This window comes from Poecilia mexicana, unplaced genomic scaffold, assembly GCF_051168715.1.
Source record: "Poecilia mexicana isolate PSO_F unplaced genomic scaffold, ASM5116871v1 scaffold_13, whole genome shotgun sequence".
NCBI lineage: Eukaryota > Metazoa > Chordata > Actinopteri > Cyprinodontiformes > Poeciliidae > Poecilia > Poecilia mexicana.
The window spans coordinates 33,100,306-33,114,298 of record NW_028263382.1 but is presented as its reverse complement, the minus strand read 5'-3'; the positions used below and the strand labels follow the sequence as shown (position 1 = coordinate 33,114,298).

At 39.7% G+C, this 13,993-nt stretch overlaps 1 protein-coding gene across 1 annotated transcript in view; it reads right to left on the bottom strand.

Annotated features, from left to right (window-relative positions):
• robo1 (roundabout, axon guidance receptor, homolog 1 (Drosophila)) overlaps positions 1–13,993 on the bottom strand; it is a 218,371-nt gene that overhangs the window by 51,272 nt on the left and 153,106 nt on the right. The window contains exons 7-14 of the mRNA XM_088012089.1: positions 9,591–9,599; positions 8,595–8,719; positions 8,128–8,299; positions 4,222–4,427; positions 1,536–1,617; positions 1,277–1,445; positions 1,016–1,182; positions 275–396 (exon numbers count right to left, since the gene is read on the bottom strand). Of these exons, the coding sequence (XP_087868215.1) occupies positions 275–396; positions 1,016–1,182; positions 1,277–1,445; positions 1,536–1,617; positions 4,222–4,427; positions 8,128–8,299; positions 8,595–8,719; positions 9,591–9,599 (1,052 nt within the window). The remainder of the gene's footprint in view (positions 1–274; positions 397–1,015; positions 1,183–1,276; positions 1,446–1,535; positions 1,618–4,221; positions 4,428–8,127; positions 8,300–8,594; positions 8,720–9,590; positions 9,600–13,993) is intronic.

The following is a 13,993-nucleotide window of genomic DNA, read 5'->3' as shown; positions in this document are numbered from 1 at the left end:
TGGAGTGAGGGGAAAAAAATGCTGCAGATTCTTCTTCAGGCAGACGCCAGATGAACACAGGGATCTTTTGCAAAATGCTTTCTGCAGTTCGTCTTCTACAAAAGCTCTTAGCTGAACTTGTAAGATTAGGTCAGCTAAGATGCTTGACAAAGTGAGTATGTCAGGATCACCTGGAAGCCGTAGGAGACCAGATGTCAAATCCATTCTGGTAGCAAATGTTTGAGGAAAAAAACAGCTGCTGGTGAAAGTTTTACTGTGGAAAGCCGCCACTCACTGTCCACTGCACCCTGACGGACGACGACGAGAGGATGGTGGGGTTGTGAAGGTGGATGACCACATCTGCAAGTTCTCTTTGGATCTGTCGATGGTCCACGCCTTGACTGGTGGGAGGGATGTCTGTGTGGGAAAAGCACAATGGAAGTCAAATTAGCTGAAAATTATGGTCAGATTTACAGACAAAGAGTGAAGCACAACCAGTCAGGCATGGTATAATAATGAAAAATTCTGCATCCACAAGACAGGTCGCAGCAGCACCACAAAAAGTAATGTAGTGGGTTATGCTGGACCAATTGGTGGCACTGCAACACTGCCAGAGAATGACACAAAAATACAAAATGGCGCCATGTTTAGGATTTGTGAGAGAAATGGAGCTTTGACGTCATTGTTTAAAAATAGCTGCTGCAATGGCCACACGGAAACATGAGACTGGCGTTCTGAAATCTATGCACTCTGGAACCTGGTTTCAAAAATGATTATTTCTGGTCTCCGAAGATGCCATGCGGACACAGAGCCTAAATGTTTTTTTTAACTCAAAAACATGGTGGGCCACTGGATGACTGCCCTTGTGCCCCTAGGGCTTAGCAAGTGTTCTGGTGGAAACCCTGATTTATATTATTATTCTCAATATCTAAACGGTGTGATGGCATAAAATCAAAGTCAAATTCCTTGTTTGTGTACACAAACTTTGCCAAAAAGACCCAATTGTGATTCTGTGTAGGAAGAAGGAGGTTCTCACCTTGCGTTTTCACTGCGTCTGAGATGGAACTGGGATCACTGAGTCCGTAGGCATTGGCCGCTCGCACTAGGAAGAGGTAGACTGCGCTGGGCTTCAGGCCCTTCAGCACAAACGACTCTGTTTTCACATGCTCTGCCAATGTCTGCCAGCTGCTGCCGGATGCATGGCTGTCAACACACAAGGGACGTCATTTCAATCAAACAAGATTCAATAAAAGTCCCACAGAATCGGTTTGCATGTAAAATGGCTGATGATCTTCACCTGAAGGCCTCTATGATGTAGGAAGTGGGTGTGGCTCCAGAATTGAGGTTGGGTTTCCAGGATAAGGTGATGGAGGTCCGGGAAACGTCTGTGACCTCGGGTTTTGACGGAGCGCTAGGTATCAGGTTTGGGTCAGTCGGTCTGTTTGGCTGGACGGGGGATCCAAATTCTGAGTGCAGAACAGAAATGAAAGGAAGCACGTAACTTCAGATGATTTTAAAACACAAGATATTTTCTCATTGTCATGATTTTTTTTTACCTTGAACTTCCAAATAGGCTTTCCATGAAGCCTCTCCACTGGGAGTGGAGGCGATGCAGGTGTAGGTACCGGTGTCACCAAGCTGGAAGAGGAGAGGGGGAAGGACATTTGGTTAGATGCAAATTATTTAAATGAGTCCAATCGTCACTACCCTCTTCACACCAACTTTCACCGTTCTGCTTATAACTATCTAAATAAAATCTGCCGCAGGCAGCTGCCACTGCCTGATGATCTTGGAGTCGTCTCTTTTAAGGCCAAACTGGGGGAAGGCAGCTGGATGAGTCAAACGGCGAAACACTTAGTCAAATGGAAAAGATATTCACAGAATTACATACTAATGAGAGGCTTTTTCTCCATCACACCACTTTGTTCTAAGAGCTAAAACCCACTGCTGATCTGAACAACTGATGTGGTGACAATTAGTGCTGTGGTTTTATCCTGATCACATGGATGATTAGAAGTTAAGCCTAAAAGCTGATACTTTCTGAACTAATGTGCACCATGAAAGTATTAGTAATAAAGTTTATTTACATTTTAATTGAAAACTACATATCCAGTCTGAATTTCATTTAAGTGCATCACCAGCCTCAATGTCTGTTGATTTATAAATGGCATGTGTTTTCATAATATAATTTTAAAAATAGGAATCTGCACAACATGTTTACATTCAATGTGTTTTTTTTTACTCCACAGTGAATCATATTATATATATTATTGGTCTGATGTAATATTCTAATTTTAAATATGTCTTCATTACCTGTAAGCAGAAAATTGCTATTTAATAGAAAAGGAAGAGAAGGCTTTCAAACTTTCACAGTGTGTAATTCAATGTGTTTCACTTGGTGATAAAGTTCTTGAAATAAATGGACATTTTCAATAATAATCTAATTCCCTCATAGCCACCCAAAAGCTTGTGGCAAAGTTCTGGGTTGATATTTGTGGTTATGTTCATTTAATTTGCTGATTTCTTTCGTCAAACCCACATTTTAAACGTTGTCCATGAATTTTCAATACTTGATCTGGGAAGGTGAATCCAGAAGCTTTGTGGTAGGCTGTTTCCCAGTGCCAAAGCCAAATGTGATTGCAGGCGAACACGACCCAGATCCAATTGTGTTTTTTGCCCATATACAGCTTTTTCATTTTAGTCTGATTGACCCAATTTCAATCTTTTCACCCCCTAAAAAATCTAATTTGTGCCACTTTGTGTAGCCAAATTAGATATACATCTGGTAGGTTTTGCCTCCAAACATGCTAATTGATGGTTCTCATCTGACCATAAGCTTTTCTTTCAAAAGGAATTGGCTTGTCTACATTAGATTGATGGTTGGTTGATTAGAGTTGATTTGGAGTTCCAGTGGTTTCCAGTTCATGCCTGATTTGAGGTTTGGTGGTTGTGGTCTTTCCCTGAATTTGTTTCTAAATGTGCTATTGCTAATATACTAGTATATCCATTCTGCTAAAAACCTAATAAGGCAAACAAAAGCAGATATTATTTACCAAAGTGAAAATCATGTTTTTCATACTGATGCATTTTCAAGAAGTCTACTCTGTTAACTGAAGGGAAAGCCTCCAAGACAAATAAGTCTGCTCTGCTTTGTCGGTGATTTATAATCTGCTAAAGGCTACTGCGCTGAGCAAAACAAAACTGCGGAAAACAGAGATAAATTGTTTGAATAACAAAATATAATCATGTCCCCTCCTAAATGTCCCCGAGGTGTGTATTTTTTGGTTTGCCAGGAAGAAAATCTATTAAAATTTGATCACAACATTCACAAAACCATATTAAGAAAATAAATTACCCCAACATGTCAAAAACATCTTCGTTAAAACGTTGTCTGGGAGATATGACAAGTTCATTAATGTGAAGTGTCTGCAGAGTTTTTCCTCTGCCTCAGCTCAGACGCATTGCCTCCTGCCTGCCTCGCAATGGCATCCCAATCACACTGCAATCTTGTCACAGCGAGACACGCCAGCATTCATCAGAACACGGCAAACTGACATGAACCCTGACCTGCTGACGCCTCAATCTGGAAGAAACGTCGGCAACCCCCACTACTCGTCTCTCTGCACAAGAGCGCTTGGCGTCACGGGTTTTGCCGTGGAGCCCGAGCATACGGACACATGCAGGATGACACACACAGAACCCGCTGCTGCTGCTGGTTGACTGACAGGAGCTGCACGGTGTTCACCTTCACAGGCTCCGTTTCAAACCCTCGACAACTGACTGACAGCCCGCTGAGAGCCGGGTGCTGGCAGAAACACATGCTTTATTTACCAACCAGCAGGGGTTTGCCAAGCTCATTATGGGGAGAGCATGGACAACTTTAAAACCTCCTGGAATGGAACTTGGAATCTAATAGAAAAACCAAGCAGGGTAAAGCTATGTCTTATACTCCAAAAGGAAAAAGTCTTTTATTTTGGGGCTCGGACTTGGGATGTGTTAATTTTAGTCAATTAATTGTCTTTTAACATGATACAATTTTTGTGATACAATCTTTCGCTGCAGAGCAGATAGTGATATACACCATAAGATTAACAGCTTTCCACAAAAACTGGTTCTATAAAGTAACGGCTCAGGGAGTGGTGATGGGAATGCCGCATAGAATTTTGGAAAACAAGGTACCATTTTTCTTCCACTTCAGACGCACATAAAATCCCAATTGTCACCTGGAACCAGCTGCCTTACCTTTGCGTATCGTATTTGTAGCGCGCCCGTGTCCAGCTGTTTGACTCTCGAGTCATGTGTGGACACTAAAACGCCGTCCTTCCTCCACAGGATGGTGGGTATAGGGTTACCAGATGTCACACAGCTCAGGACCACGGTTCCGTCCACAGCCACCGTTTGATTGGTGGGCCCCTGTCGTATAACTGGTGGCGGGCGGTCTGACACAACTGGGGGAACAGAGGAAGGAAAACGGGCAATTACGAGAAGCCGTGGAAGCTGCTAATATGGTGTGGCCAGGTGAAAGGAAACTGGGATTCAGTCAATTATATCCAGCTGGGGGGAAAAGCAAACACGAAAAGTATAGGAGAGTGGGACCTGAACAAACAAGAGAGCAGCGACACAAGAATAGGAAAACAGTGGGGATCGTAGGAAAGGAATTAAGTTAGATTTTTAAGAACTGGAAGCATTTTTTTTATTTTTTATCATTCAGCAGCAGACGTTGATGCTGGCCAAATAATTGCTGAGAATTAAAATGAAAAGCTTCGTTTCCTTTTCAATCAGGAGCCTAGCGGTATGCATCAGAGCATAAGCCCCCTCCCCTGGGTCACAACAAAGAAACAAAAAAGGCTTAAAAACTAATCAGAACACATAAACTTATTAAAGCAATGGTGCTGAGACTCTTCCCAGCTTACTTACATGATTTCTGTGCCCAGAAATCATGTAAATAAAAAATAGGTAGGTAGAAGTAAAAAAAAAAAAAAAAAAAAAAAAAAAAAAACTCTATGCCCCTGATCAACTTCCTCTCTTTTGGCCTGCTTGTTACGATTCAACTTTTCTAATCCTCAACCAAATTTTAATCAGATCACCTCAGTAAATAGATGAATAGAAGATGCTGCTTCTTTTATTCATGTCTTTAACCAGGGAAAGGAAAATCTATTCAAACCATTCAGGCCTTATGTGAAAACATAATCGTCCCTTAAACATAAAAGCTGGCTATGCCACCCTTGGCAGCAACTACTGCCATCAAGTGCTTACAGTAACAGGCAATGAGTCTTTTACATCACCATGGAGGAATTCAGGTCCGCTCTTCCCAACAGAATTATTCATAATTCACTGGTGTCATCTGGAACGTTACCAAACGCTTCAGTAGGAGTCATCGAGACTTCTCTACTTGTTTCTTGAAGTGGTTCTGCCTCTCTTTTTGCTCACGTTCCCATCTACTTGAGCACTTAGAAACATTTAATTCATTAGAATTGGTTATTTCTGCCACATTTGAGTGTTTTAAACAGTTCAAAACTGATGAAATAACTGGAGGGTTTGTCTTATTGTTTGGTTTATTTTTAAGGGGCATTCATGGTTTGTCTTAATTTTATGGTTTAGGGTTTATGCTGAGTGACTGATGTAACCAGACATTCCTTATGTTTTTCCGGATGAAAGGAAGGTCATTGCCTTCTTATGCAATTCCACTTGATTCTCATCTCCCTTCAGTGCTCCATCTGGAATTTCTCCCATTGAGCTGAATTCTTCCAATAAAATTTCAGCCAGGCCAATCAGCAAACAGGAGGGCAAGTAGTCAATGAGGACTTTGATTTTCTGGGCTGTTTTAGAATTGCAGTCTGCCTGTAGTTTGGCAACGGCAGTGGAGGAAGTGAGCGAAACTGTTCAGTCCATGTTGGCAACGCTTCCAAATATTGAACTATCATCAAGAGCCGCCTCATTCAACTCAGCACTTCTCATATTATGGTGGAGGATGGTTATTTACAGTGCACACAATTTCTGGCAAGCTTGAACCGGTGCATTAAATCCGAGAAACGATAATTAGCTAAAATTTAACGCCTCCAGTAAGGAATCGTTTTTCAATAACCAAGGGTCCAGACCCTCTGAACGAAGCAAAGCTTAGAACAAAGCCTTTGAATAAAGCCTTTGTAAGTCTTTCTAGATAAATGTTCATACCTTGTCATCTGTTTTGATGTCTTTTTAAAATTTTGAGATCAGGGATGTTGTGTTTGCCTTTAAATCTATTTCAAGTTGTCAGACAGGTTCTATTTTAGTGATTTCTTGACAATATCACTTTGGCAGTAATCTTCCCTGGGTTTGGGAAGTGAAACTGAAGCAAAAACATATACTTATATTTTAATCTGTACATAGTTCATTTATAGTTTAATGTGAGAAATAACTGTTTGAATGACTGTAAAAAGCGTACAGATGCAGCTACAGGATAAAATCTGTCACATCTTGGTAGTTGGCATCCTTCCATCCGCAGAAAGACAAGACGCAAAGGAGGAACTTTAATAAATTTCATTCACTGTATTTGCTCTGTGCCGTGTGCAATTCATCACGTTTCCACATAGTGTTGCCTCCGTCTCTCTTGTCATTATTAATATTCATAGCCCTACTGATGGCCGTTGCTGTCTACTCCTTTGATTTACTTGCAAATTACATTCACAGAGGGAAGCTTAAATTAATAGCAAACACAGTAAAGCAACATATAATGATGTATTTATGTGTGCATAGATCTTTGGAAATGTGTTGCGGTGTAATCTGCAGCTGCTTTGTCTCCGCTTTTGTGTAAAGGGGATGGTACAATTACTAAAACATTGTCAGCATGACCTGTTATTACCAGATCTGCCTGCGGAGAAGTGTTGGCCTCAGAGTGGCCCACTCACTTTAATAACTGTTATTATTATCCAGAGAGCAGGACAGAATGAGAAACAGGAGAGCAGCCAGGGAGATAGAGCATTCCATTGTAGGCCTTTAATGAGGAGAGACATTCTGGTAAATGAGGGGATGAATCTAGGTGTGTCGTAGATGGAGTGGTGGCTGCCCAGATATCTGTGGGACCGGCTCATCCACGCGGCCGGCGGCGATTGGCTAAGCTGCGTAATTAGAGGGGTCGGTCCAGGCTTCACCGCATGGCCGCAGTCTCCTGATGTTAGACAGAAGCAAGCCAAGCATGGAATACTGAAGGAGACATTAGCCAGCATGAAGCCAGAGCAGCAAGAAAGTGAGCCATGGGTCTGGATGCAACGGCACCAGAGAGTCTCAACCTCCTGACAGGAACACTCGGAACAGGCCAGACCAAACCTCACAAACCTCAACACGGATTGTAATACGCTTTGGAGCACAACCACAACATTACAGATGAACAGTGTTATACTCACAAGCTTTAGATTATCTCAAATTCCAATAGATCCGATATATTAACTTCTCTTTCTGTGATATTAACTCTCTGCTACGTTTTGCTGTGTGTAGACAAGGTCTTTTATGAAACTGTCCAGTGGTGTGTGTCTTGTTTTTTTTCACTAACAGCCAAAAAAAAAAAAAAAAAAACACAGCTGGGTAATAAAAGTATGGATTTGCACTTCAGGATTTCACAAAATATAAAGTTTTGTAGTAATTTGCAGAGAAAAAAATTAAACTAAATCTGAAATCTGCTTTGTGTTCAAGCTGCATCCAGACCCATGGCTCACTTTCCTTTTAGTGTGTGCGTGCATGTGCGCATGTGTGTGTGTTTTCAACTCAGATTACCCCAAGTTATGATGCAAAGTTCTGTCAAACAAAATGGTGATGTTGAAGCTAAAGTGGTAGAAATCTGTGTTCATGTTTGAATTTGTCCATCTAAATAGTTTCTGTGCATATTTACAGTGGTACAAAAAGTGGATATCCTCTATAAGCATATGGGCGCCACGCTAAAGGGGCGCCAAAATGATGGGGAAAAATTATTTCTAGTTGGAATTTTCTGTACTCAACAGCTATTTGTGCATGCGTAAATTATATTATTAGCGGATAATAGCAAATAGTATTGCATAATAGTTGCACTTCTGAATATTTGTGACAGATAAAAAGAATAATAGATGTAAAATTAATCATTTTGGTTCATTTTACAGAAAAGTTTAGAAAGTAGCTTAAAGAGAAATGGTTTCCTACCGTCAGTAACCTCAAGCAGGGCCTTGGTGATCACACTGCCAGCGATGTTCAGAGCCTGGCAGCTGTAGTATCCCATGTCGGAGCGCTCTGCGTCTGTGATGGTCAGATCCCCGGTCTGAGATACAGAGAACCGGCTGGAGGGTTGAGGTGGTTGGTAGGAGAACAGGAGGTTCTGTAAGGAAACCAGAACAGAGGCTTTGGAAAAAACAGCACTGATGTGCCATAATATTGATCCTCCAAACCTGCATACGGTGCTTTAAAAAAGAAAATCTTCACACCCTTTAACGCTTTGTTTTGTTTTTGTTTTTTTTTTCTTTGTTTTTTTAAATTAAAATCCCCTAAACTCTGACAGTGAAAAATAAATGGAAGTCCAACACAATCAGTATAGCTTTGGGCTGTAATGTGAAAAATAGCTGAAAACATTTAAAATGAAACTGAAATATTTAACTCTTTGCTCTTCCTTTTACCTGACTGCCTTCCCTCTGCCAGAAAATGGCCGGCTGTGGGTTCCCAGTGGCCTCGCACTGGAACGTCACCGTCCTGCCAACTCCAACCACCTGATTCCTCGGTCTCACCACAAACGCTGGGGGCACTGCAGGACAGCCATGCCAATGGTTAACACACTACAACATCACCATAGCACAAAAGACACCATCACACATCCAATATTATTTGAATGGAAGACAAGAGAAATTTGCCTGTATTCAAATTTGTTACAGTTTGGTTTCAAATGTCTACATGGCAATAGCAAATTAGAGTGTAGTATTTAAAGCCAAAATATACACACATGATAGATGTAATAAATATAAATATAAAAAAACAATAGTTACTTCCATACTGCTCATTTGCATGTGCAAAGCTATGGAGCATTAAAATTTACATGGAAATGGGGAATAAATTTGAGCCATCTGTCCATGCTGACAACTTCAAATGGTGTAGGCCTCACCAGAATGCTGTGTTCATGCATCTTAATGACAAATTCTAGCTCAAATGAAGAGTGCCGTTATAGCCAAACGACAACCATGCAGTTCTGTGGTGACACTGGTTTAATAGGCTAAACATACTCTGATTGTGTCCTAAAGCCTAAAAACAACTTTTTGTCATTTTTAAACACAAACTGAATAATAAATACATGAGTGCAATCTCAAAATTGTCACCTAAGATATGAACACAATTTGTCTTTACGTACCAGATGATTTTTTTTTCTTTTTTTGGTGATGGGGTGTTTAAAAATGGGGGAAAATAAAATAAAAGAATGAAATGATGCAGCATTACCTTGGAGGTACAAGATGAGCTTTTTTTTTACCCTCTAATGTCCTTTTGTCCCCGTTGCCCATGACAACAGAAACATGATTGCTGATTGAAGGGTGGAGAGGTGATGGGTGAAGGATGGAGGGGGGGTTGTGACACCTTCCTGTCTCTGTCAGGGTGGTGAAAAGGTGACGGGTGACATTTCAACTTACCAGACACGACTAAAAAGGAAACAAAAAAAACACAAAAGACAAAATGCCAGAATGAATAACCAAATAAAAACAGAATGACAACAAATGAAAGATAAGGGAAAAAAACAGCATGATGTTCAAAGATATAAATAATCATGTTGCTTTCATCCTGTGGGAACAAAATAGACATGTTTCATCCTTCATGCAAACCCTAGGGACAGAAGTATTAGGCTGGGTTATCAGGATACAAACAAGAAAACATTTAAATTTTTTTACAGTTAGGACAATTTGAAGCAAAAATACACAATTTATTTGGATAAATTCCATAAATATGAATATGAAGCTCATACAGGACAAAATGATTTTCAACGTTATTTTTGTAACCACACATTTTTCAGTTTTGCCACAAATTCACCACTGAATTTGGTTTGAACTTTGACTAGACCATTCTATCCCACTGCAGAATGATCAGTTTCTCTGATTTTGCTTTTTATACGTACAAGTTTGAGTAAAATTAACATTATTCTTCTATTCTATGAACTACTGACAACACGTCTCCAAAATTCTAAGCCACAATTTAGTATTTATTTGTAGAAAATGAGAAATAGTCAAAATAACAAAAAAGATGCAGTGCTTTCAGACCTCAAATAATGCAAAGAAAACAAGTTAATATTCATTTAGAAACAACAAAACTAATGTATGAATTCAGGAAGAGTTCAGAAATCAATATCTGGTGAAATAACCAGGACGTTTTCAGTGGAGTTCAGTGCAGTGGACTCTATTTTTTCCAGAACTGTGTAAGCTGTGATCTAAATTAGTCAGCTGAAGCTCTGGCTTGTTGTTTAGTTGATGATTAGGTTTTGTCAACCTTCTGGAAGGTGAATTTCCACCCCAGTCTCAAGTCTTTTGTAGCTTGCAATAGATTTTCTTCACTATTTTTATGTATTTTCTGATTACCCAGGTGCTAACAAAGGAAGAACCCTAATAAAGTTTTTTTTTTTTTTTTTTTTGAGGACCTTTCTGGGTTGCTATATCTTAGTTCCCAAAACACAGCTTTGCATATTTAAACCGGGTGCATAAAAAGACAAGGTGAATGTTAACTGTCACTCGCTGGTCCTAAATCTCCCTCTGGCCAATCGCTCACCTTATCTAATCTATCTGTTTCAGCGGCTTCCTCAGAAACATAAACGCTGGCAGTCAGAATAATGGCCGGACCCTTCCTCCTCCCGCTGCCTATAGCTGGCCTTTAAAATGCAGATAAGACTCACATCAGACACTCCCAATGCAAGACGCTCAGGTCTATCTGTGTGCCAGTGGGCCTAGATACGGACCATCATGAGACACCCCTCTCTCACAAAACGCACGCACGCACGCACGCACGCACGCACGCACGCACGCAAACACACCCTCCCTTTATATAACCATTCATATGTGTCTAAGCCTTTAATGAGGTAACCTAACCTCTCCCATGTTGCTTCTGATCACAGTTGTGGACCACGAGTGAGAAGAGAGCCTGAAATCTGACCGGCTGAATAGTTTCTGCTTCCTGTTGGTTTTTTAGCACAGAGGGAGATTTTCTGTTAAAGGTTCTGACACGTTTCCATGAACAAACTGCAGTTGATTCTATATTCATAACAGCAGTGTTATGTTAGTTTCAGACTAACGGATGGATAGATGGAAGAGAAAGAGGTGAAGAAATAGATGGAATGTAGGGGAAAAAATTAATAGATGGATGGACGGATAGAAGTTTGACAATAAAACAGGCCCTAAATTCTGGGAGAAAATATTTATATTTATGTTATATCCATTCTTTTTCCATACTTCACCAGACCTAAAAATGTTTGGATTAAACTCTGTGTTGATCAGATGGAGGAGGAACCTTGTTATCAATAAAACGATTAATTGGAAAGTACAAATCCCCAACACCTCAGGAGTCAGGTTGTATATGAAACGTTTCCAATAATCCATTGATCACTGTAACAGCATGCTTTAAATGCTCCGTCTCTCATCAGAAATAACAGTTCTATGATCAGGTCAGATGAACACAAAAGCAAATCTGTAACTGAGGTCATGATTGCAGCCTTGGGGGTCCAGTCAAAGGCCACTCCCCTACATGTGCTCAGTCTTGAAAGATAGTGTCCCATCTTTACAAACGATGTTTAGCTTGTATTCTGTGAAAAACCATTTCACCCAAACAGGTTTCACCATTTATCACCACTAGAACAGCAAAACGTTTGCTGACAAAATAAGTTCCTCTCATTCACACTCTGCTGGCAGCAGCTCCAAGCCGCCATCCAGTCCCTTTACATGGGCTATTAGCAACACTGCTCTGGGGACCATAACTCTTTTCAAGATTTTCTATACACATAAATCAGCACTAACAGCAAAGTGAGCCAGCTGAGAAAGAAAATAACACACTGATTTTAAGACTACAACTGTCAATGGAGTCTGAACAATTCATTTATAGAAACATGCTATTTATTGAAAAAGCTTAATTAAAAAAAAAAAAAAACACTCACACACACATGGAGCAAACATTATCTGACCACGCCAGACACAGAAGCTATCTAATTTTGAAATTGTTCGTATATGTTGACTGGAAAAAAAAGAAATCTTTGCCGTGGCTTAGATTAACGGCTTCACAAAGTAGCCATAAATACGGAAAGTGACCTGGTTGATTATGTGTTGGTTCGATCAATCACGTGAATATTTTTCTTGACATATTTATAAGTCCAGAGGAGTTGTAGCTGGCTGATAAACAAGCATGTGAAACAATAATTCACTGATTGAGTTCGTTACGGGAGCAGAGCCGTTTGAAAGAAAAATAGCCCCGAGCACCACTTCCACAGTGTTGTCTTTGTTCACTGAGAATGTGACCACAGAAGGTGAGAAGAATCCCCTCTGAAGTGTGCAGCTCTGGAGGCTCATGGTGATACCACACGCCTCCTTAGTCTTCTAAGACAACTAAAAATAATAAAACATTTTGGTCATAAGATGAGATGAGGCAAGATGTTGGATTTGTAAGAATGAAGCAAAGTGATATTTAGCAGTATTTTTTGAGAAAACTAACTGTCTGGTTGGCCCAGTAAAAGACTCTGTTAAGATATATACAGCTCTGAAAGAATGAAGAGTCCACTGCTCTGAGCCCCATTGAAAACCTCCTGGTTGTTCCACCAAATATTGATTTCTGAACTCTTCCTGATGAACAATGTTCATTACTCAAAGATAAACCTATAAGAAGTAAAATCAGAGAAACTGATCATTTTGCAGTGGTCTCTGAATTTTTTCCAGAGCTGTAGATGTTGAACGAATATGTGCATTTGAGGAACCCCACAGTGATTTTTTTTTTGTTTGCTCTGATCTTTATTTACTCTTAGAAATGCGCCAATATGAAAATTTGGGCTGTTATCGATATCCATTATTAATATTGCTTTTACACCCGACAGCTGATATTTACTAATTTTATACATATTTCACTACCTTTTCGACAGCTTAAAATAAAAACAACACCTCAATCAATTAATATTGCTGATACATCTGACTTTACCATTGCTTCAGTTAAACTCCCCTCAATCCTTTGCTACATCCCTATCACTGTCACATGACCAAACAAAAACCACAGGACCAACCTCTGCCCCCGTTCAGCAATACGATGGAAATAAATGTTGGTTGTTAATATCATACCAGTTTTGTTTACTGGACTGATACCGATATTAATGGCAATATATCATGCATCCCTAATTACTGTACTCTAACAATGTTAAAGTGAAATTGATTCCAAATAAATGTATTTATTTTCCCAGATAAAAGGTTTTATAAAAAGCAAAAAAATAAAAGACCTCATCTCTACTTAGGTCTTCATTTTAAGATTTCTAGAGATGAGTGTTGCAAATTAGCTATGCAGTAAACATTGTGATGCAGGCATTGATCTGTCTCTATCAAATAAACAATAAAATAACATTGTAGTCCAACATTTGAAGAAAACATTCTTTGAGTATCATAAAAAGCATCTGATGTATTATTATTAAGAGCGGTTGACGGTTAGTGAGTCATGGCATTCACACACTTTCTGCAAATAGTTATCTCATTTGTCATTCTCACATTGGAAGCATTTTCAACACTTTGGTAGGATTAGGACCAGTTTTGAGCTAGGCAAGCATAAAACTGCAAGATGTGGACTAAATAAATAAAACTCTTCTGGATTGTTTTATGCTGTTTTAAAATTCTTTAAAACACAACTTGCAAAAACAACAAAGGAGATTCTTCGTTTTCCAAAACAATAGTTGTAAAATCTTCAATTGTTTTTTAACCAAATATTTTTCAGCGTCTCAACTACTGAGTCGATTAGCATAGGCCTCTTTGAGAGCAATTTTTACCTCTGAATTATTGTTATTCTGCAGCAACAGTCCTCTGTCGCAGAAGTT